The sequence below is a fragment of the Atractosteus spatula genome, chromosome 3 (genome assembly GCF_055471065.1).
Source record: "Atractosteus spatula isolate fAtrSpa1 chromosome 3, fAtrSpa1.hap1, whole genome shotgun sequence".
Classification (NCBI taxonomy): Eukaryota; Metazoa; Chordata; class Actinopteri; order Semionotiformes; family Lepisosteidae; genus Atractosteus; species Atractosteus spatula.
In genome coordinates this window covers 49,951,650-49,973,211 of record NC_142708.1, presented here as the reverse complement: position 1 = coordinate 49,973,211, position 21,562 = coordinate 49,951,650, and the positions used below count along the sequence as shown (strand labels likewise).

The following is a 21,562-nucleotide window of genomic DNA, read 5'->3' as shown; positions in this document are numbered from 1 at the left end:
AAAATATATAATGGGTACAGTACTGTATGTGTTTCATTTTGTCTCATTAAAAAAGAGATTGAAAATCATTATTTTTCGTTATTAAAATTGATCAACATGAAATGAGAACTCCGAAGAGCTAATCCTAAAAATGAAGCACAATCATGGTAGCCACTGGAAAAAAAAAATACTTTTGTCACTTCTCAAAAATTGATTTAAAATTACATGAAAAGCATGACTTTTTATTTTACCTGATTGAAAGACATTCTATTTTTGTAATCCAATTTAATTTGATATTTAGTAAACATTATATATCAGAATAATAAGCAATTAAATTACCATTTAAAACTAATCTTTGGGGTTTTTTTTCTAGCATGGCCAGGAAAAAAATTGTATTTAAGGTTGCCATCAAAAAGTTTGGGAAACATTGCCTTACCCTTTAATTCAGTTGGGTACATCATTATTAATCACTTCTTGGTGGCCAAAATGGCCAACTGCGGGTTAGGTGCTGAGAGTGGGGAGTGAGATGTGTCTCTCCCTACATGTGAAGTGCTTGCACATTCAGTGGGATAAAAAATATTATGCAAATACAATTATTATTACTATTCAAAATTCATGACTAATGCTGTTGAGGTCCATGATTGCTCTTTTCTTAAGCACTACAAGGTCTTCCCCCCAAATGCTCACGTTTGGTTTTTTGCCTCTCTTCTGGTCTGGCAGTTTAGGTTTGGCAGCCTTGCAAAGTCAAAGTTTAACCTTGCAGCGCAGTATGAAGGAAGGGGAGCTCTCGTGTTTTCTCCACAGAGGTGTCCTGCTGTTGGGAGAGTGCTGGACAGGCCGTCACAGGAAGCTTGCATCCTGGCATATTTGTTCTTTCTAAAAGCCAAAGTTGAAAAGGCCGATTCAGAGAAGTAGGTTGCAAAAACAGGGAGACAGCTCTGTGTGCAGTTTATATCACAGTTCCACAGTTGACACTTCTTTAATGCGTCTTTGTAGCATGTTCTTTGGCGGAGAAGCTAACCCCATCTTTTGTGCAGGTTAATATCCTAGTGTTTCCTAATGTTGGTTTTGCAACCTCCATTTAGATGGGTAATATCAGATTCTCACCTACTGGATGAGGCTTTTTGATTTGGCAATTTGCAGTCATGAAGCATATGATGCTTTGATTGCTTTTTCTTGAACAGTTTCACTTTCCCTCAAATGTCGTTTGGCGAAGATCCTCTATTTTCCTGAGGGGAAAAAAATCCTCTCTTTCACTTGCCATTGCAGGGTCATCGAAAAGTTAAGAGCCGTTTTAATTTTGAAGGCATTATGTTTCCCTTTTAAAGGATTTTGAGAAACATCGCTCACTTACGGCCTGATTGGCTGTCAGGTCTACAGGACATAGATCCAAACTGGAAAATAAATCTAATTAAGTGCTTCTTGGGCAGCACCAATGGGTGATATAGGGGGAGAAGAAGAGGGAAGTTGGGTTATGGTAGTCTTGTATTTCAATAAATAGGTCCTGGGTGGTGCTGCAGTGGTCAGCATTGCTGGACACTATCTGCATGGAGTATGTTCTCCCCTTGTTTGCTTGGGTTTCCCCTGGGTGCTCTCTTTTCTTCCCACAGTCCAAAACCATACTGCTAGGTTTAATTGGCTTCTGGGAAAAATGGCTGTACAGTAGGTGTGATTGTGTGCGTGTCTGTGTATCAAATCTGCGAAAGACTGATGTCCCGTACAGGGTGTTCCCTGACCTGCACCAGTTGCTTGTTGGGATAATTTCAGCTTCCCCATGACCTTGAATTGGAAGAAGCGGTTAGAAAATGGATGGTTGGGTGGACAGGGGTCATTCCAGCCTCTTCCAGGTTGGTAGGCTGAGGTGGGGCTAGACAGAAAGCAGGGGTGGCTGCATTGGGCACCTCTGATTGACGTCTCCAGGTCCAGGGGGGTGTTTCGCAATATTAACTGCTGAAAAAGTGCCTTCTTCTTTAGTGTTGTTTGAAGCAACATTCCACTCATTGTTGTAGAAAGATAAGCCTATACTGTACCTCCACTTACTTGGTCAGTTTTATCCTCATCGTTCAAGTTTCCCATTGGTGTGCTAATCTCATGTCCTTAAAATGGTCCATTGTAAACCTTTAATCAATGTGCATGACTACAACACAATTTCACTACCGTGTTGCTGACCTAAGACCTATACAATGCATTGTAAGATTATGCTAAAGTGTGTGTCCGTTGTGCAGCAGTGGAGAAGGGTATGTCTGTTGACATACAGTGCCGTCTGTGTCTGGACAGACAATATACTGTAGTTCCCCTGTACTGCAGGTCTACATATATACTGTACATACAGCACCAATTAGCATAAGATAAAATTTAATACACTTATTTAATCCTTGCACTGTGGTGTCTGTGGGTAACACTGAGACACATTGTGGTCTGGCTATTGCCTCTGCAGGCCACACCCTAGTGCCAGAGCTGGTCCTGCATGGAATTTAAAAGCTCTTTTGAATCTTAAATTTGTGACCTACCTCTATTCATCTTGAGACCCACTTATGAGTTGTGCACAGACCTTGGCTACTGCTGCTGTAGAGAATCACCCTTTTATGATTTCCTTTTGCTATTGATCCAGAAGAAGAATAATGCATTAGGTTGTTGAAAGGTTTTATCTCATTTTTTTTTCCTCAGTAAAGAACTCAATTCTGCAAGCCAAGTGGGTTACTTCAGTAATGCATCCTGACACTGCCGAGCCTGGTTATCCTTGATAAGAGGTGATGGAACAGTTATAAATTAGTTGAAGGGAAGCTTGAATCTTTGAAAAGTAGTCTAGGAGAGGAAATATTGGGTCTACAATGACTGCTGATTAAACAGTGTACATCTGACAGAAAAGTGTCATTTCCCTTGCAGAGATGAAATATTTCTAAGTTCTTGGTGGTGACAATAAAAAAATGCACCTGCACCTGTAGTAGCACAGCAGCAACTGTGAGCTAAAGAACAAAATAACACTTAGCTCTTGCATTCAACACATGTCAAGTGAATGCTAAAGCAAATACATCAAAACAGTTTTTTTTTTGCAAGGATCTGTCTCAAGTCCCCTCTTTTCATTTATTGCCAAGGTGGCCGAGAGTACCCTGCTTTACTCACTTCCAGTTGCTCCATCTCTGTGACACACTGTTGTTCTCCGGAACCACAGAAACACTTCCATCAACCCTTCTCACCCTTTTGTCTCTAGGTTAGACATGATAGAGCAACTGCCATTTTCAGCATATGTGACGTATTTGTGCAGCTGTGTGAGTCCGTCTGAGCACACCCTCGTCTTCACAGGCATGAACTCCGAGGAATTCCAAACACTGCTGGTGTGGTCTTCTTGGTGTGGTGGGAAAACACAGCTCAGGAGCTCACTGGTCATGTTAAAGAAGATAAATCACTTTAGGGCTGCAAGGTTCCTACTACAGAAATTCTGAGGTCTGTCAGAATTTGTCTTTACACCTTTGGAAGAAGCGGCTCTTCCTCAGAGTCACAGATACTTTGTAAATTCCTAGTTTGTGTCAGAGGGACGTGGCTCAGTCTAGTTGCACCCTTACTCTGGGCCCTTTTACTCTGAGTCATTTTGTAAGATGACCTCATTAGTAAAATATTGCCAGTCACAAAGTTAAGTTTCAAGGTTTACCACAAGATGAAGAATGGCTGTTTCATATAAACGTTGTTACTTGGACTGTTGTAAATCTTTCAGATGACACGGTTGTAAACGGGCAATATTTGATAAAATATTGTTGCTTTTGGGTATAAAGGAGAAAGCCATTAACATTTTGGAAACAACAGCAAAAAGGTGTAATAAAAGCTGAGTTCATGTCTAGGAATTACTGCCGTGCTCCATAGTCAGCTTGGTCACGTTACTGCACCAAGCAATACAGTGCTTGATACATCACAACATGGAGGGCAAGTGTTGGCAGGTAAAGCAGACCCACTGCAACCTCATGTCTGCTGCACAGCGTCATTGATTCAAACTAGCAGCTCCAGCCTGACACAGAAACGCTGATCACTATTGCAATGCAGAGTTTCATATCTTTGCAAATATAAATAAAAAACAGCAACACATAGAGGTTAATTCATCGTTAAAAACTACACAGAAAGGAAACACACATTTTGGTTCTCAAGCCTTCTTCAGGTGTGAGGGGGAGAGAAAGGGTGTTGGGATATGAAGCAAAGGTCAATTAAAGAAAGAGCATGTGAGAATGGGAGTGAACGACGAGCATACTGTATAATACTATTCCATTTTATTACCTACTGTTAATAAAATGTGATCAGCCCAGATTTCTCTCAAATATCGCAGTCAACAATGGATTAAAGCAGTTTATTTGTTTTCTAAACTGCATTACAAAAAATGTGCGATGGTACTGTTTAAATTGACTTACAAAGTATTTTGAATTCTAACATTTCAGAGTGGTTTTGCACAGAGCTGTAATAATGTGGCATTCAGGGTTGGCCTGCATGAGATTCTAAAACAGTTTGTAAAATGACCAAGAAGGCTCTGCACTTGGATGTTCACTGAACCACAGTATACTGAAGTCTTTCAGAGGAGGAGAATGTCCTCTTTCGTGTTGTAATGCTGCTAAAAATGTATTTTATCTTTGTAGATTTCTGCAAGTTCAGTGTCACTATGGTGACGCACATGAAAAAAAGATCTTGGTGACAACAGGTTATGTTCCGTTTTCACGGTCTAACAAATTGTTTTTTCTATTAATTTTCTCATTCGAATCTAATTCATGTAATTGCTTTACCATGTGACAGCCATCACATGGACAAGCAATGACATCTTCATAGACATCTTAATTCATTGACAGTCAGCTGAGGCATTAAAGAGCTGCCTCTAGCGTAGCCTTGCTAAGGGGCAAACTGGAGTCTAAGCTTTATTAAATTAACCTATTGAGCTGATATAGATTGTTCAGACTTTTTTTGGTGTGTGGCCCCATTGGACTGATGCAGATGGGAGGTCTCAGTGGCATAGTGAGCTGAATGAGTGCCACAGTGTGCCCATGTACAGTAGCTGTACAATTGGAGCCCTTAGATCTGGCCAACCTGTGTATGAACAGCTAATCAGTTGTATGACTCACCACGTAAACTGCATAATGGTGGAAAACCAAATCTGACAACAATTAAAGGCACGGTGAGAACTCCTTTACCAAGGTGTACAGTATGTGCTGTACTTTCAAGGTGTTAATAAGCCATCATAAATACACAGAATTCTACATATTCAGATTTTGCTCTTACAGTATTTTGTTGCTTAGAAAAGGTAATGGAGAACCAGAGCATCCATCCATTTTCTATGCAACTTTATCCAGAGAGGAAACCAGAGCACCCAGAGGAAATCCACACAACCATGGCGGGTTAATGCAGACTCTACACTGACATCATCCCGTGTCCAGAATTGAGCCCAGCACCCCAGCAGCGACGATAACCACTTTACCACCATGCTGCCCGGCACCAGCCCTGTGCAGGATCTATTTACTGAAATACAAGTCAGATGTAACCCTATGACCTGCTTCTTACACACAAATCAAAAATATTTCTTAGCATGTAAAAAAAACAGACATGCAACATTACTGGTTGCTCACGCCCATGGGATTTATTTGAGTTTTTCAAAGATGGCCCTTGGATGCTTATACTTATGGTTTCCTGTTCTTCAGTTATAATTTGTGTAGTTTCTCCTCTGCGTTGCCTGGTGATTCTTTGCCATACTAATAAGCCAGACAGTGTTGTGGTACTGTATATTACTGCTATGCACTACTAATATCCTCATTTAGTCTTGTATGGCATGATGGGATACTGTGTGCTTTTTGTGAAGAGGTAACCTGTAACCTGTGAGAAACCTTTGACAAGCAAATTTGTATAGAAATCAGTTAGTTAGTGGCCATGGTTAACAATAAGATGCAAGAATTGCACCTGGGCTTCACAGACAGCAGCATATTGCAACAAGAAACAAATAAGTGAGATAAAATTTGTTAAAAATGTTTCTTTTTGCTGCCAAACTAAGAATGAAACTGCTGTATCTTGTTAAATATGGCTTTGATTTACATCCATATACAGGCTACATTCACAAATTATACAGTGTACATATACAGTATTTGTTTGTCTAAAAGCCAGACTTTGTTTGCAGTCAATAGTTTTCTCAAATTGGTTCTTACTCTCAGCTGGGTTATCCCATGCCAAAATAAAATCGAGTTAATGCATACTTTATATTAGAAACAATGCAGTTGGTCATTTCAAAATCTCTGACAGGTTGGACTAAAAGTACCATTTAAGCTGTATTTCAAAAAATAACTCGGCAAACTATAACATGTATATTTTACAGATGATGGTTGCATTCCCAAGATATCCCTCCTGTTTTAAAACCGGCTTATCAAAATGTGCCAGACTATAAAGTGCTTTGCTTGCTGACTTAATTCTTCATTAACATATTAGCTTAAACACAAAATATTGAAATTCATACAAATGCATGATTATTTTTGGAGGAGCAGTACTACTGGTTTTAGTTGTAATAATATATTTTATCTTTAGCCATTTTGTCATTGAATATTTAGGACATTTTCCATTGAAACATGCTTGTTTATCCTTCAATAATGCCAAGCATCTGTAATGGTATTGTATCAAATTGAAATAGATGTACTCTACACAGTCTTTAAAAAATTGGATCATTTGTATGGTTATATCTTCATCATCGATACCAAACATCAACTATACTGAGAGGCAATAAACATAATTAAGAGAGGCAATTCAATAAGTCCTAATATCTTTTTTTTAACTAGTGCTTAACTAGAATAAGCAATTTTGTTGAACAAAAAGATTTTGTTTCTTAATTTGCAACACCTACAACAGATGCAACTGCACAAATCTTGTCAATTGCCATTTGATATTATGAATGTTGTGATATTATGATGTTGTGAATATTGATTGCAGAGAGGAACAAGACTCTTGGGATGATGAATTCTGCAATGTCAAGGTAGATAGCACATCATTTTATCGTTCCACCCAGTGACCATTTCTGTTAGACTTTGTTAGGAAGACTGATAGTGAGTGATAATCTTCATCTTTGTACCCCACATATCACCTCAGCAGGATGGGTCCAGAACACTGTGTTACAGAAAATGCTGTCATCAGGAATTGAAATGGGCTCCTTAGTGACAGAAAATCCAGAGACATCTGGATGACTATCTTTTGCCATGCTGTAAGACTTCTCGTGGCCAAATCCTTACTCAGCTTGCATAGAAATGCTGGGCAGCACAGGCAGCATTTGTCACAGAAGGTGGGAAGATGTCATTTTATGTGATGAGCCGATTTATAAAACCTGAGCGTTGTTGATGGCTGATTTTACGATTTATACAGAACTAGGCTGTTGTTGTTTTGTGGGCTGCAATCAGTGGTGAGGGTAGACTCACTGCCCAGTGATATGAGGACTTCATGTCTCGATCAGCCCTTCCACTCTTTATGTAACCTGGTGATTACATTGTGACGTAGTGCTGAAATGAACCCATCTGAGCATGTGTAAGATGTTGTCTTCAACTCTCCAAGACAGACTGTCGCTATGTTCCTATGCATCGTTTGACAACTGTCACAAGCACTTGTGAGATGTCTGTGGATGTCTCGTATACTTGAGGCATGAGTCATAACTCTCATGCAACTATGGTGTCATTGTTTCTCAGTATATACTGTAAGACCCAGACATTTCCATTACATTGGTTGGACGTTTTTGATTAAATGATTTTGATTAAATTGGTTGAGGTTGAGATATTTTAGTGAAGAAATGTACAGTAGTTACACACTGTTCACATGGGTTTCCCTTCTGGGTGCTCCAGTTTCCTCCCACAGTCCAAACACATACTGGTGGGAAAATTGGCCTCTGGGAAAATTGACCCTGGTGTGAGTGTGTGCGAGTTTGTCTGTTTGTGCCCTGTGATGGACTGGTGTCCCATCCAGGATGTACCCGACCTGGTGCCCATTGCTTGCCAGGATAGGCTCCAGCTCTCCTGTATTGGGAGGTTAGAAAATTAATGGTTGGATGTACTGCAGTTACACATGCGAGAGAAGATAAACGCAAGCTTTCTTGATGTATGCAAATGTATTTTTTTTAATCGTCCTTTTGTTGTAAGTTTTTGTGTGCCTGACAGAGCAATGCCTACAGTGTGTGGCATTCAGTTCACTACTACTAGATCCTGGTACAGTATGTCCTTCTCTAAAACATTTAAATTTCTTACAAAAAGGATGAACAAGCAACATTTGATAACCAGAACAGCAAATTGCTCCCCTATGATTAAACAGTGCCTGATTAAAAAAAAACCAAAAACTATAATGCAAATGGTCAACATGTGGGTTTTTTAAATAGTGCAATGTTAAACTGCATTAAATGTAAAAAGGAACTGGGAAGAACATAAAGTGTTAACTTTTGGTTTAGATAATGTCTCTGATGACTTCACGGACTTGTAATTTTAGCCTGGTCAACGAAAGGGGAAGTCGTGTGGCGAAGCAGGGGTGGGAGGCAGGATGTCAGAAGTGTCTTTTGAAGTATGAAGTCTTGGAGCTCTTTTCCCGGGGTACTAGTGTGTGAATGCAATGGCTTATGGGAAATACCTACACATTACAGCCAGAAGACGCTGCTGAGATTGTCAGATTGAGATTTTTAATTTTATTTCTATTTTCAAAGATTGTAATGTGGCGCTGTTGTTTATGAAGGTGCAGTTAATTCTTCAACAAACGTTATGTAAAATGCACTTGGAATACGCATGCAAACTTTTTCTGAATGAGCAACTGGAAAGAGGAGTTTTTCACGAATTGATGTTTACTTTTGTAAGCATCTTTCCTTTGAGATACCTCTAAGGAGAGGACAGGTAAACGAAATGCATGTTGTTAAACGATATTGCATGTATCACTCAGCAGACAACAGCTTTTTAAGAGAAAAACTTGGGTATAAATTGCTAAAGTAATTTAATTTTTTTATAGGAGTTCATTGGTAAATGAGTATGGCATGAAGTCTTTGTGACGGTTTTGTGGTTTTTGTATCAACCACATTTCCTCAGTTTTATTTCCTTTAACTTTTATGTTTTTTGTGAACGAGTAGCTTGTCAGCTGTTTTGGAGGGCGTGAGTTTAGCGAGTTCAGTTTAAGTCACACTTTAGTGTTAGTAAAGTGTTTTCCTGACAATTCCTAGAGTCTTTAATTGTAAGACAAAACTTTTTATTACTTTTTATTGTTTCTTCAGCATAGGAAAAAAAGAACCCGACTTTCATAAGTCTAATTTATACGTAAGCTCTTGCATTAGTTGCATTATCCACTATTTGAAAATTGAATTAAGGATTTTTAAGTACTTGCGCAAAAGCAGTAAAAGGAATGAATAAATTCAAAAGGCGAATTTACAGCCATCGGTTATTTACGACTATCTGAATTTATCATCTGTTAGACTACTAAAACAGCTTTGGCCGAAACCTCTTCCTACGGCTGTGGATGTACTCGTATTACGTGTTTTATAAACTGTAACTTTGGAGAAAGTTACTTTGCATTTACTTTGCATGCTAGCTTTGGTTTTGCTCAGTGATTTGTTTCTGACTGGGGTTTTCTATTGCGTTATTTATTGCCTTAGTTGTGCTTGAAAAATGTATATAAATGCTAAATTCTACGGTTTACTAAATGATCGTTTAAGAGCATTGTGACTCTACTTGTGCGTGTATGTGCTGTTGGTTTTCCTGAATTTAACATTTCTGTTCTTTATCGAAACTGTATGGTGACTGTTGTATTGAAGACAACAAATCTGTACATGAACAAATCTTCCGTGATTACATACAGTGTGTAATCATTTCTAGCAACAAGATTTGGGATAAGAGGGAATATACAGTACAGCGCCTGCTACGTTTGCTGTTTTGAAGTTTTGCCCATTTCTATGTATGTAAGATGTAAGCAGTTAACCCTGCTGTCATCCTGCTCATGGTTCTTGGGTCCGATTCTGGAATGGGGCTTTTGAGTGAGGTTTGCTCTTTTTTTATTTTGATCACATGGGTTTTCTCTTGGTGAAACGGTTTCCTCCCAGTTCCAGATGCTTACTGACTAGGTTCATCGTGGAGCCTCTGACTTGTCCGTGTGTGCCTTCCAGTAGGCTCATGTACAGGTCATGCAGTAGTGCTGCCTTGTGCCTTATGTGTCTGGGTTTTGCTCCGGTTTTCCACAATATTTACTGTACGAGAAATAAGAGGATTTCAGATTATGGAGGGATGTAAGCAGGAAAAGTACCCCTGGATGTCTTTAAGTGTCATTCTCTCTGTCTGTATGTCCTTGCAGATATGCTCTTGATCAAAAGACCAATGAAATATATACTTTTGTGGTAGGTTATCGCTATCCTTTGGGTTCCTGAGAGAAAGGAGAGTGCACCTCCAAAAAGACAAACTATACTATTGAATACTATTGAATTCCGACTGCTATATTTCATTCCAATCAGTGCTTTCCCGTTTTTCTGTTCACATTGGTTACTCGCCCAGAGGATTTTGTCTGTCAGTGAAGGTGTAAAACCTGCTTTAGTTGGGCTGTGTGGCTGCTTTCCTGCTGTGATGTCTTGTAATTGATAAGTGTGCTGCGCAGCAGGGTGGCAATAAGGGGTTGTGTAGGCATAGAAGAATCTGCTTTTTTTCAATCAGTACTCGTGCAAAAAGGTCAAACATTCAGAGCAGCACTGAAAAATGAATTTTATTTAGTGCCGCGTATTCAAGACATGCTTCCTCAGATCTCCCCAAGTGCCCTGTGTTTTTTGTTTGGTGGACCATCTTGGCAGTAGCCTTGTAATTGTTATTTTTTGTTACGGCCTCTTCAAGTTCCTTTTCATTTCATTTTGTTTCACGACAGCGGACAAAATGATCACCACAACAAGCAAGACATTAAGCAATTGCACTCGCTGCCCTTCCCGATTTAATTTTAAACTGGATGTTCTTTAAACCTTTTTCATTATTTCCAGTTGGAATTTCTAGTTCCATTATTTCATTATTTGCGGTTGTCTGTTAGTTTCAGTGTACAGTACATACAATGTTATGATTAAAATCATTAGCCCAATATAGACTTTAGCATGAAAGTGTGAATTAAGAATTGCTGGCCAACTCAATTTTTAAAGTGCTGTTTTAGTAGTTGTAAGTGAGCTACAGAATAGACCTTGGTGAGCTCACAGGCTCATAATAAAGTGGTAAGGCAAGGCATGAGATTACTGTAGATTTTGAGATCTGAAGGCTTGTCTCTGTGCTTGCAAAGCTCTGTGTGAATCATACTCCTGCTGCCACCCTGCCAAATGACAAAGGAGAGAACTCTGCCATCGCCTGCTTTTTGCTGATTTCTTTAATTTTCTTCAGGAGATCTTTGTAGTTGTTTGGTATGAACTATGAATGCTGATTTAGATTTTGAAAGTCCAGCACTTGATCCTTTTTTCATTGAAAGAAACTATAGAAAGTGCTTGCTTGAGTGCTGTCAAGACTGGAACATCAGAACATATTTCTCCTGTCCTGAGAAACCTGCATTGGGTACTAGTCTCTTACAGGGCAGACTTGAAACTTCTTGTTGTCCTATCTGGCACTGCATTTGTCCTGTGTACCTTCAAAAGTTACTATCCCCACTTGCCCCAGTTCTCTCATTTTATTCATCTTTGTCTAGGCTCCTTATTGTTCCAAAGAGTTCACATCATATATTAGGGCACTGAGATTTTACTTCCTAACCATATTAAAAATGCAGCTTCTGTTGATGCTTTCAAAATTCAGCTTTTTGGTGGCCTTTAATTAATAATCTATGTTTTATTTTAAATGTCTCAGTTATTGTATATTCTGTGTACTGTGAGAATGGTATTGAAAGGCACTGTATAACATTTTGACTTAAATCAAACAATGCAACAAATGAGCTCAATTTTTTCAACGTGAACAGTTGCCCAGTTTGTTCTAGTATACTATGGATTTTGTTCACATAATGAGTGCATTGTTTTAGTTGTATGTTTTATATGAAAGGTAGCTATGAAATTGTAGGAAAAAGTAAAACCTAATTTTGCTGCTGTTTGCATAAACAGTCAACAGGTGGCACTAAAGTGTAATCTTTGATGTTTTGTCAGCCCAGCACTGACAAATACCGTAATAAAACAGTGAGGTCAGTAAACCTCTGACATTTCAGTCTGGAATAATACTATTTAATGTATTGCTCTTGTGACTTGCATTGGCATTTCTATAATGTAGTTCAAACACTATTTATTGTTTCTGGCGTTAAGTAATATTTAGAAGGAACTTGTAACTTGGAAGTTTGGTTTCCATATAGTCGATTATGGTTCAGTCACAAATGTATACATTACACTTTGTAGCTGTGTTTGCTACAAGTGGCCAATTTCTCATTTTGTTAAATGTTTATCATGCAAGACTAAGTTAGGAAATAAGTCTATTACTAAGAATCTGGGCTTCTCTGAATATGTGTATATGCATTTAGTGGCAGCTGCTGTAGTAAGTGGTGTCGAAGTAAGCAGTATAAAAAAAACTTGGGAATAAATTCCCCTCACCCTGACCTTGTTTTAGATTGTCAGATGTCAGCTTAAATTGGCTAATTGCTTTCATCTTGGTGTCGATTTTCACTCACGGCCATTAATGGGGAACTGCAGTCCCAATTTCTTAGACCAGTCATTAAATCTTGGTAACAAAAATAACTTCATTGATGGTATAGATACAGTACATTTTACAAATTTCAAATCAAGCTCAAAATCGTCAACTTTCTGAATGTACAGTAAGTAATTGAAGTAATATTTGTCGGCAAAACGGTCTCAAAATTGAGAGCGATATTTCTATTGGATTAAAAGAGATGTATTCACTAGCCCGCTTGTTTACAATGTAATGGGGCCGCTTCACATCACTGGACGTCTTGTTGCCTCATTCTGAATTGCAGAATATGGCGCTGTGCATCCTAGGAACTTTTGTGATGTAAATTGTAGGTTTTACAAGTTACTGTGTACATCTGAAATGCACTCATCAGTGCTGATTCTTTCTAACCCCAAAATATAAAAATAGCGTTGCAGTTCCTGTTTAATGATGGGAAACTGTTAAAATCATACTATATCTAACAATCATTGCTCTGCCAGTACTTGACTACATGTAAAGTATGAAATGTATTGTATTATCTCAGATCTGCATTTGCAAGAACTTGGGAGTTCAGATCAACATCTCTGTCACGTTTTATTTTAAGCACTTGAGCCACCTTGTTGGGAGAATTGTTCCGTTTTTTGCCCTCCCATTTCATACTTGGGGAGGTTTTTCCAGTTGCTCTTTGAGGCAGTCCAATGGATCATTCAGGTTTAACTCTGTGCGCTGGGAATTTTCAGTGAGAGCACGTCTATGGGTAAAACTCCTCAGAGCTAGAGTGACGCATGAAAAACGAAGGCTTCTGGTCTGTGTGAGTGATGACAAATTCTGTAATACAGCCTTTTTGATTTTAGGTGCAAGGCTTGGGTCATTTTGCGTTTTTTTTCCCACTTCTGATATGCCTTGCAGCTGAGCATTTCCAAATATTTTTCATTTAGATTGTCACGTTTGAGGTATTTCTGTTGAGGTAAAACAATTTGCCTGCAAGTGAAATAAAACAAACTGCTGATTGTCTCATCTGGACATCACAGGTGTGCCCTCCCTCTACAGTGAGCTACAGGTTGTCGTCTTTTTATCAACAGGCACTGAGAACTAGAAGACTGAGCGAATGAATTATTTTTTCTTGTTAATAGCAGCCTGCTTATATAACCATTTTTTATTTGCCTCTGTTAAATGCGAGGAACTAGAGTCAATATTGTGATCCCCTTTGCCATTGCAGAGAAAATGGTATTGTGTTCTGTTAGCTTTGAAATCTGCTTGGTTTGTATTGAAGCGAGCAACAAAAACAAAAGCTCTGGTAGAGCTGAAAGGTCAGCATCAATAGCACAATTAAAAAAAAAGTTTATTTTATGAACAGTTTATTTTATTGCCTTTTGTGCTTTCTAAGTACTGTTCCTGTCTGTTTTCAAAAGTGAATTTCTTTTCAAAGAGGTATTTGTAATAAGAGTACTATGACTTTGAATACTTCGTTAGTTTTTTTTAAGTTTCCTTCCTAGATATATCCTTTTAGATAGCTAAATAGACAAGAATAGGGGTAAATATTGCCCAAAATATAAAATAGTATGTAAATTTAAAAAGCTCTTTGCTCTTATGAATAATTAGTGTATTTTCTTAATCGCCAGTTATTTTTTTACAGTATTGTGGGTTTTGAAATGTTGATTTAAAGTCAGGGTTTATTTAATATTGTCTTTAGAAATAACAGTATACAGCCTCTGTGCTCATCCTAACCTTTGTTCATGCTGATTTGCAGTTGGCCTAGTCTTTTCAAAAATGCTTTCTGATATAATCATGGCACCTGTCTAGTTACTAAGAAATTACAGCTTGGCAGCTGCTCTTCCAGTGAACGACATTAGGCTTTGCTTAGAATGATTCGTAGGGAAATCTGTTGCGACAATACAACTTTTGATATGAGTTGTATTTTAAGAGTCTTTTACAATTAAAGGAGTCACAGACAGATGCGACAAACATACATTTTTTTTATTTACGTGTATTCAGTTGCTCTATCATGCCCTCAATTTGCTGCAAGGACAATATTTAGTCCTGTACATTTCACTGCTAGCTGGAACTGTAGCCTTTTTCCACTGCCTTTGTAAAGATAATTTACAAAATTTGATAATTTGATAATTCTGTTATAATGAAATAAGATATAAATCGAACTTGAGGAATATTTGGTAATCCATTTATAGAAAAACAAAATGCAGTACATTGACTAACAGATCCAATGATATTGGATAGGAATGATCACTAATTTTGAACATGTTATTAGTACAGTTTCATGTACTGGAGGAACTAGAAGTAAGCATTAATTGTTACAGGAACACCTGGACAGTTTGCAGAGAATTTCACTATGTGTATGCTCCATTAGTACTCATCCTGTACCAGGATTTGTAACATCCTGCACCATAAATGGGAAGTGAAATAATGTAAAATGCCTATCTCTGTGTCTGCCACGATATGGAAACTGGCCAAACCTTTAAAGAATTGATCTGTCTCAGATTGGGTCTGTAAATTTGAAACTGAACCTTGGCATGTTTTTCCTCTATTTTGGTAACTACCCTTTTTACCTCTATGATCGCTCCATCTTCCTGAAATTGCCACTAAAGAGTTGTGTGTAGTCCTGCATTCCATTTAAAATTGATTTCCAGTTTTGCCTTGGTTATGGTTTACATACGTTATGGTTTAATTGTATCAGCTCTCCTCAGATTTCTGGCGATCTTGTGAATCTGTCTTGATCACCTTTAGTCACTCTTTGGCTGAAAGCAAGTATCCATTTCCCCACACACCCAAGGAAGGCTTCACAGCTGAAACGTTGTTTCTTTTCTTTTCAGCTTGGAATAAACCTTTACTTTACTTTGTTCCTTTGCAGGTTATGCATGCTGACGTAGCTACCTACTTGATCCATTTCCCCAGTCGTTTTGCTCACTTCTCTGGGTGGTGGTTGTTGAGCTGATTGTCATTCTCTCCCTGCAGCGATGCTGGGCTGAAGGAAGTGTTCTCGGACTGGGACTCTGAGATGGGCAGCACTGAAAGACTGAAGGGCAGCACTGACACTCTCAACAACGGCAACAAGAGCGACCAGGAGGCTGCCCGCAGACTGGCCCGGCGGCTCTTCAACTTGGAGGGCTTCAGGCGCTCCGATGTTGCAAAGCACTTAGGAAAAAAGTAAGTGTGACCTTTGCTGTATTTTCCAGCTGTGAGAACTAATTTCCTCATTGACATCAAGGTGGACCTTAAACATTAAACATTAAGGTTTGATCATTGACACTAGTAACTAAATATCCAGTAGGGGCTTGAAATCTGTGAATTTAACTTTCACTAATTTATTTATTCGTTATGTGGTGTGGTCGATGGGGTCTTCTATGGAAGAAGAGGAGAGTGGGATAAAACTGAGCTGAAGGCTCAACTTTGAAATTAACAGCGCAACACACTTGGATCGTGAGACAAATACAGTATAGCCAGTGAACAAGACTCTCTGTGCTGCCTGCCCAAATACCCACTCCCCAGCATCTGCATCTCAGTGTGGTCTTGTTTTTATACTGTAAAGAAACACTCCAGGTTCTGTGTGGACAGCGTGGGGGATGATGGACTAGAAATGACTTTACAGTCTCACTGACAGGTTTATTGCCTGTTTTATTACAATGGCTTGTGATAAGTATGGAAGCAGAGAATGAAAGTGTGGGCTGAATGTAGTGGAGGGATTCATGTTGTTTATTTTAATAGGTTAGTATGAATTTGTGATTACTGTTGTTTCTTTTTGTTGATCAGTGATATTTTGATGTTTTAAAACCAATGCATTAGTACTGTCATTACCATATAAGGGACAGTAACATATGTCTTTTAATCATACATACTGTTTAGTGCAGTACATCATACATTGGTGTAGGGGTGTGATTATTTATATGCAAATATGACTAATTGCAGCAGGTCTCTGCACCAAACTTTTGTGAGTGTGTAAATAGCAGCTATAGACAAATATTTATACTCGGTAATCTTAACTGTAGATTACCTACAATAAGATATTGTCTGTGGGTAAAACTCTAGGACTGGATTAATTCAGAATGTTGATCCATTTGGCAATTACAAAGCAAACACTTCATTACATTGCCATGGTTTAGAAGTGTGAAGTCTCTTTGACCAGTTAAAATCTACCATCAAGTAGTGGGTTTATAAAGTGTGATGAGTGAATACGCTAAATAAATCATTTATCTGATGCTGTATGTCCAGAACTGAACAGTGGAAGTGAAAGCATTTAGGGGCATCTCAGTGTGTTGTGACTCAAAATCCCCCCTTCCTAATGATTCAGTTACCTGCTGAACAGCCATTTTTAAATGTGCATTCTAACAAAACTGGTTCTCTCAATGCCTTTTATCCATACAGATCAAATCAGTTACTATTCACTCCATACAAACAGTTTTTATTTTGTTATTGCAATAGGTTGATTGCTTTGTGTTATCTTGAATTAGTTTTACGTAGTCTGTTTAATGCAAGCATAAATCATTGCAGCTACCTTTGCAGTCTTTATTAATGTCTGGGTGTGCCTACAGCAGTATTTGTATGCAACAAGTGATGTACTGTACTGACTTTGACCTGTTTAAAGTGGGAGTGAAATCATTTCTTTACTCTTTTATCAATATTGGGCTTTTTAAATAAAGATGGATATGTCATCAAATAATGATCTAATGCATCAGACAGCAAACAATTTAACAGCAGTGATTATAGCTTTAAAGAAAAGTAGATGGGACAGGCTGGTAGTCTTAGTAATACAAAAGTGGGTGAGACCATCAATCAAGCACTATCTACAGTATAAGGTATCATTGACATACAGAATTAAAAATCAAAATGGTTTCACTTAACAAATAATCTATGCTCTTTTCAAAGTGTACCCCACTCCTGTAACATAATACTTAATGGATTGTATTTGTTCTCAGATGCTGTTTACTTTTTACGTTGGAAATATTTTTGTTTTCCCTTCAGTTTTATTTGAGATGATGGTGTGTCGGTGATATCGATGACCAGATGGTTAAGATAAACCTGAAGATTGACGCATTCACATATTTGTGTATCATTAAAATTGAACTACAGTTTATAAACACAAGGAAGATCTAAAAATCAAAACAAATGAGGAAACAGAAATTTCCTGTGCAATTACAGTAAGTAGTGATGTGCACAGCTCAAGTGGTAGAGACTGTTATGAATTCTGTTTGGATTCCGTCTGTGCATACAAATATTTTATTAAACTAAAACATTTAAATGGATTAAACTAATATTGCTCAGTTATGGTTCCTTGGAAAACTATTCAGAACTTTACAATGCCGTCCCATTATTTTGTAACTACAAAATATGGACTGTACACTTTTTAAACCTAATATTTTAATCAAAACTTCTAAGTCTATTGCTTACATTATGTACAGCAGTTTTCGAGTCCACTTGTTCTTAAATCCCTAGGCCAGAGCTACACTGGAGTAGCTTAAAAATAAACAAGTAGATGTCCTTGAGTGGCCCAGTCAATATCCTGATTCAAATCCAAATTGTTTTGAGAATGTGTGGAAAGACATGAAAACTGCTGTCCAAAGCATTCCTCAATCAACTTTGAAGAGTTTGAGCAAACATACTAAGAAGAATGGGCAAAACATCCATCACATCAGTGTGCAAAGTTGGTAGATAATTACCCCAATTAATTACCTGATTGCTTGCAATGCGATCAACATCGTTAATTTTTATCTGTTTGGCATTTTCTGGCATTTAGTATAGCATATCTTACCCTGAGAAATTTTCTTGTTTTCAGTTTTCAGATTTTGAACAAAATACTAAGTTTATTTTATAAGTTTATTTTTATTATGTATAAGTATATACATAATTTTGTTTTTTTACAAAGTGGACACCATAGCAAAGGAGTAAATACTTTTGCAAGGAATCATATTGTAGAAATCTGACTCTGGCCTGGGGTTTATTACTCCTGGCTTGGGGGAATTTTAAACAGACACCTGCTGTTGTACATGACACCACAGAAACAGCTGAAAGGTAGGATGACATCATCAAGAATAGCCACTGGACCATAAGCAGAATGCAGACTCTTAAACCCCAATTCATGACAATGACATGGCTGGACTCAGACTGTGAAACCCTCTGTAACACTGCAGTAATTCAGGGGACTTTGCGAAATACACCTTGTGTGTCTCCTCTCTGGAAGTGGCCAATTTAGTTGCAATTAAATTAATCTCCAACCTTCACTGGAGTCCGCTGTGACTCCTTCCATGCCTACAATGTGTATTTTGTGAGTGGTAGTAATTATACATTTTAATTGAAAGGGGAATTTATATGATTTTATACTACTAAATAAGATTGAATGCTGCAGGCGGCATTGTACTAAATGTAGTACATTTTGGCATTGCATTACTTTATTATCAAGTTTATTGAGATATAAAGCATTTTTTCTTTTATTTTGATGGTTAGGTATTGAAATTGCTGTAAAATATAATTGTGAATGAAGTGCAACATTTTGTCAACGTTATGTGCAGAGAGAAGTACTGGACCCACTATAGACTGGAGCTTGATCATTCTCTTACGTAAGATGTTTATGGTTTGAAGGCCACTTCTTACAGTACATCCTTGTACAAGACAGGAAGCGGAGACAATAAGCCTCTAATAATTCTATGTTTCCTCATAATTTTTACTGCACCCCTTAATACAGTATGACTTATTTAGGCTATCAAATCTTTAACCAAGTGTTTTATATTTGCATATTAAGTACAACTTGTTTAGAAAAATGATTGCTTTTTACTTTATTTACAAAGAATGAGAATTTAGCCAGATGTCAGCTTGAGCAGAAAAGTAATCTTGTTCTTAAGATTGCAGCTTGTTTTATGAGGCTTGCAGCTGGCAATCGATCTTCTCAGCCTGTTGAAGGCTAAGTGACCTAATTAATACTTTTGAAGGTTAAAAGGCGTGTTTAGCACAAAAAATAATCAATCGAAAATCAAGTTACAGATTTGTAGGATTTTTTTAAAGGTTATACAATTATCACTCCAAATCCATAGATTCTCAATACATTTTCTTCTCTTATTGTAATAACACTGCTGCCAGCAGTTGCTTCAGTGTGGAAATGAAAGCAGTTTTCTTTTGTTTCCCTGAATTATTCTGTATCCTGATGCTGCAGGTCAGTATTCATACTGAGGAGTATGCTGTGCCATATACTGTAGCTTTCGAATTTCCAATTTAAATTTGCAATGTCACTGCTATATTTTACTCCCAAAGAAAATAAGAATCAGTCTCCAGTATAATTCCTGGAATCTGGTCTTGAGAGCTTTATTAAAAAGAGAGGTTGTGTTCTATATTAATATACTGTATAGGTTTCATGGGTAGCAGTGATGTTGGCCAACTACCTCTTTACATTGATTAGTTTTTATCAGAGCTGCAATGCTCTATAATCAGCTTTGGTAGACTTTGCATTGGGCCAAATTTCTGCTGTGCTCATGACTTACTGAATCAGGTTTAAAGATGTCTGATTTCCTTTTGAACAATTTTCCTTAAGTGTGCTCTGGCTCTGTTTGGATAAACTAGGCTTTGCATGATTCTTTTGGAAAGAAATGAAAGAAGAGAAAATCAACAGAATGATTAAGAATCAAAATCACTGTCCTGTCAAACAAAATCCTCTGAGCTGCAAAGGAACAATTGGAGGTAAATTTTATACTGAGAAGTGAAAAAAGCTTTTGGCTGAAGAGCCTTCTTCTGACGTGATCACCACACACACCTCCCACAACTAAAACGGATTCTAGAGCTGAGAAGTGTCTTCTTCTTTTTACTTCCCAGCGTGGAATTATCCTCTGCAGCTCCCTGATGTGGTCCTCCTCTCTAACCTTTTCACCTCTTCTTTTTGAGAGAAAATTCTGCTTCCCATCTTTCTTGTGATTTTCTCTTCTGTCATTTCATTCCAAAATAATGATCAGTTATGCCGGACAAGGGAGGAATCTCTACAATGTTTTTTATATGACATGATTACAGCACCTTTCTGCATTCATGCACCTGTGCTTTAATACCACTTCTTGTCAGTTTATCCCTTTGGTTGTTGATCATTGGGAAATAAGTGGAACTAGTCTTGTTCCTAAGCATTTGTTTAAGGGATTGATTTGCAGTAGTACTTTCTTCAATCTGTTCCAACATATCAGTTTTTATTAAAGAAAAGAAGAAAATAAAATTATATGTTATACTGTACATGTACGGTATATAGAAGAAACAGACTAATGGGTACTTTGTTTTATTAAAGGTGTCTCTGACAATATTGGGAACTAGTGCGTTTTATGTGACAACTGTCATTTAAATAGCTGCTAACCATTTCATACAGAAAAATACATTTCCATCCTGAAGCTGCCAAAATGACTTAAGTCATATTTGGAAAAAAATGTGTTTGTAGTTTTTCTGATATTTTCTGTTATGTTATAAAGGACATAAAATATAGAGGTCATAATCACCCTATAATTTTCTGAATTAATGTGAATTGCAGAAGTTTAAATCTGTTGCAGTGGTGATACAAGCTCTCTACAGACGTGAGTAACAGTTGTAAATTAAGTGCTCTGATGTGTTGCATTGTTAACAGGTTATATGAGTTACTTTAGAAAACCACTTTTAAAGAACAGGTTTTATTGCTATACTTTTTGTGCAAATTAGAAAGGACTTACTAGCATATACACTTAATTGTGACTCAATGTGTCCTTCTTTTGGGAGAACTACAGTATGTGAGGTAAGGTTTTCTCCAGCTGGCATCATTTTATCATGAAATGTTTTTTAATAAAAGCTTTTAATAGCTTCTCTCGTTCAAACAGTTTATCATCAGATGCAATTAATTTGCAGTAGTATTAGTACAGAGTTAATGAGTTACCAAAATAATTGCCTGAAAAGTGTTGGAAGAGTAATCATTTTAGTTTGCAATCATCATCATTTGGGGTAAAATCCATTTAATCTTTATTTAAACTTTTGAATCT

The 21,562-nt window shown here is 37.6% G+C and overlaps 1 protein-coding gene across 1 annotated transcript in view; it reads left to right on the top strand.

Moving 5' to 3' along the window:
• psd3l (pleckstrin and Sec7 domain containing 3, like) overlaps positions 1-21,562 on the top strand; it is a 231,074-nt gene that overhangs the window by 76,843 nt on the left and 132,669 nt on the right. The window contains exon 5 of the mRNA XM_088910121.1: positions 15,555-15,746. Coding sequence (XP_088766247.1) covers positions 15,555-15,746 — 192 coding nt within the window. The remainder of the gene's footprint in view (positions 1-15,554; positions 15,747-21,562) is intronic.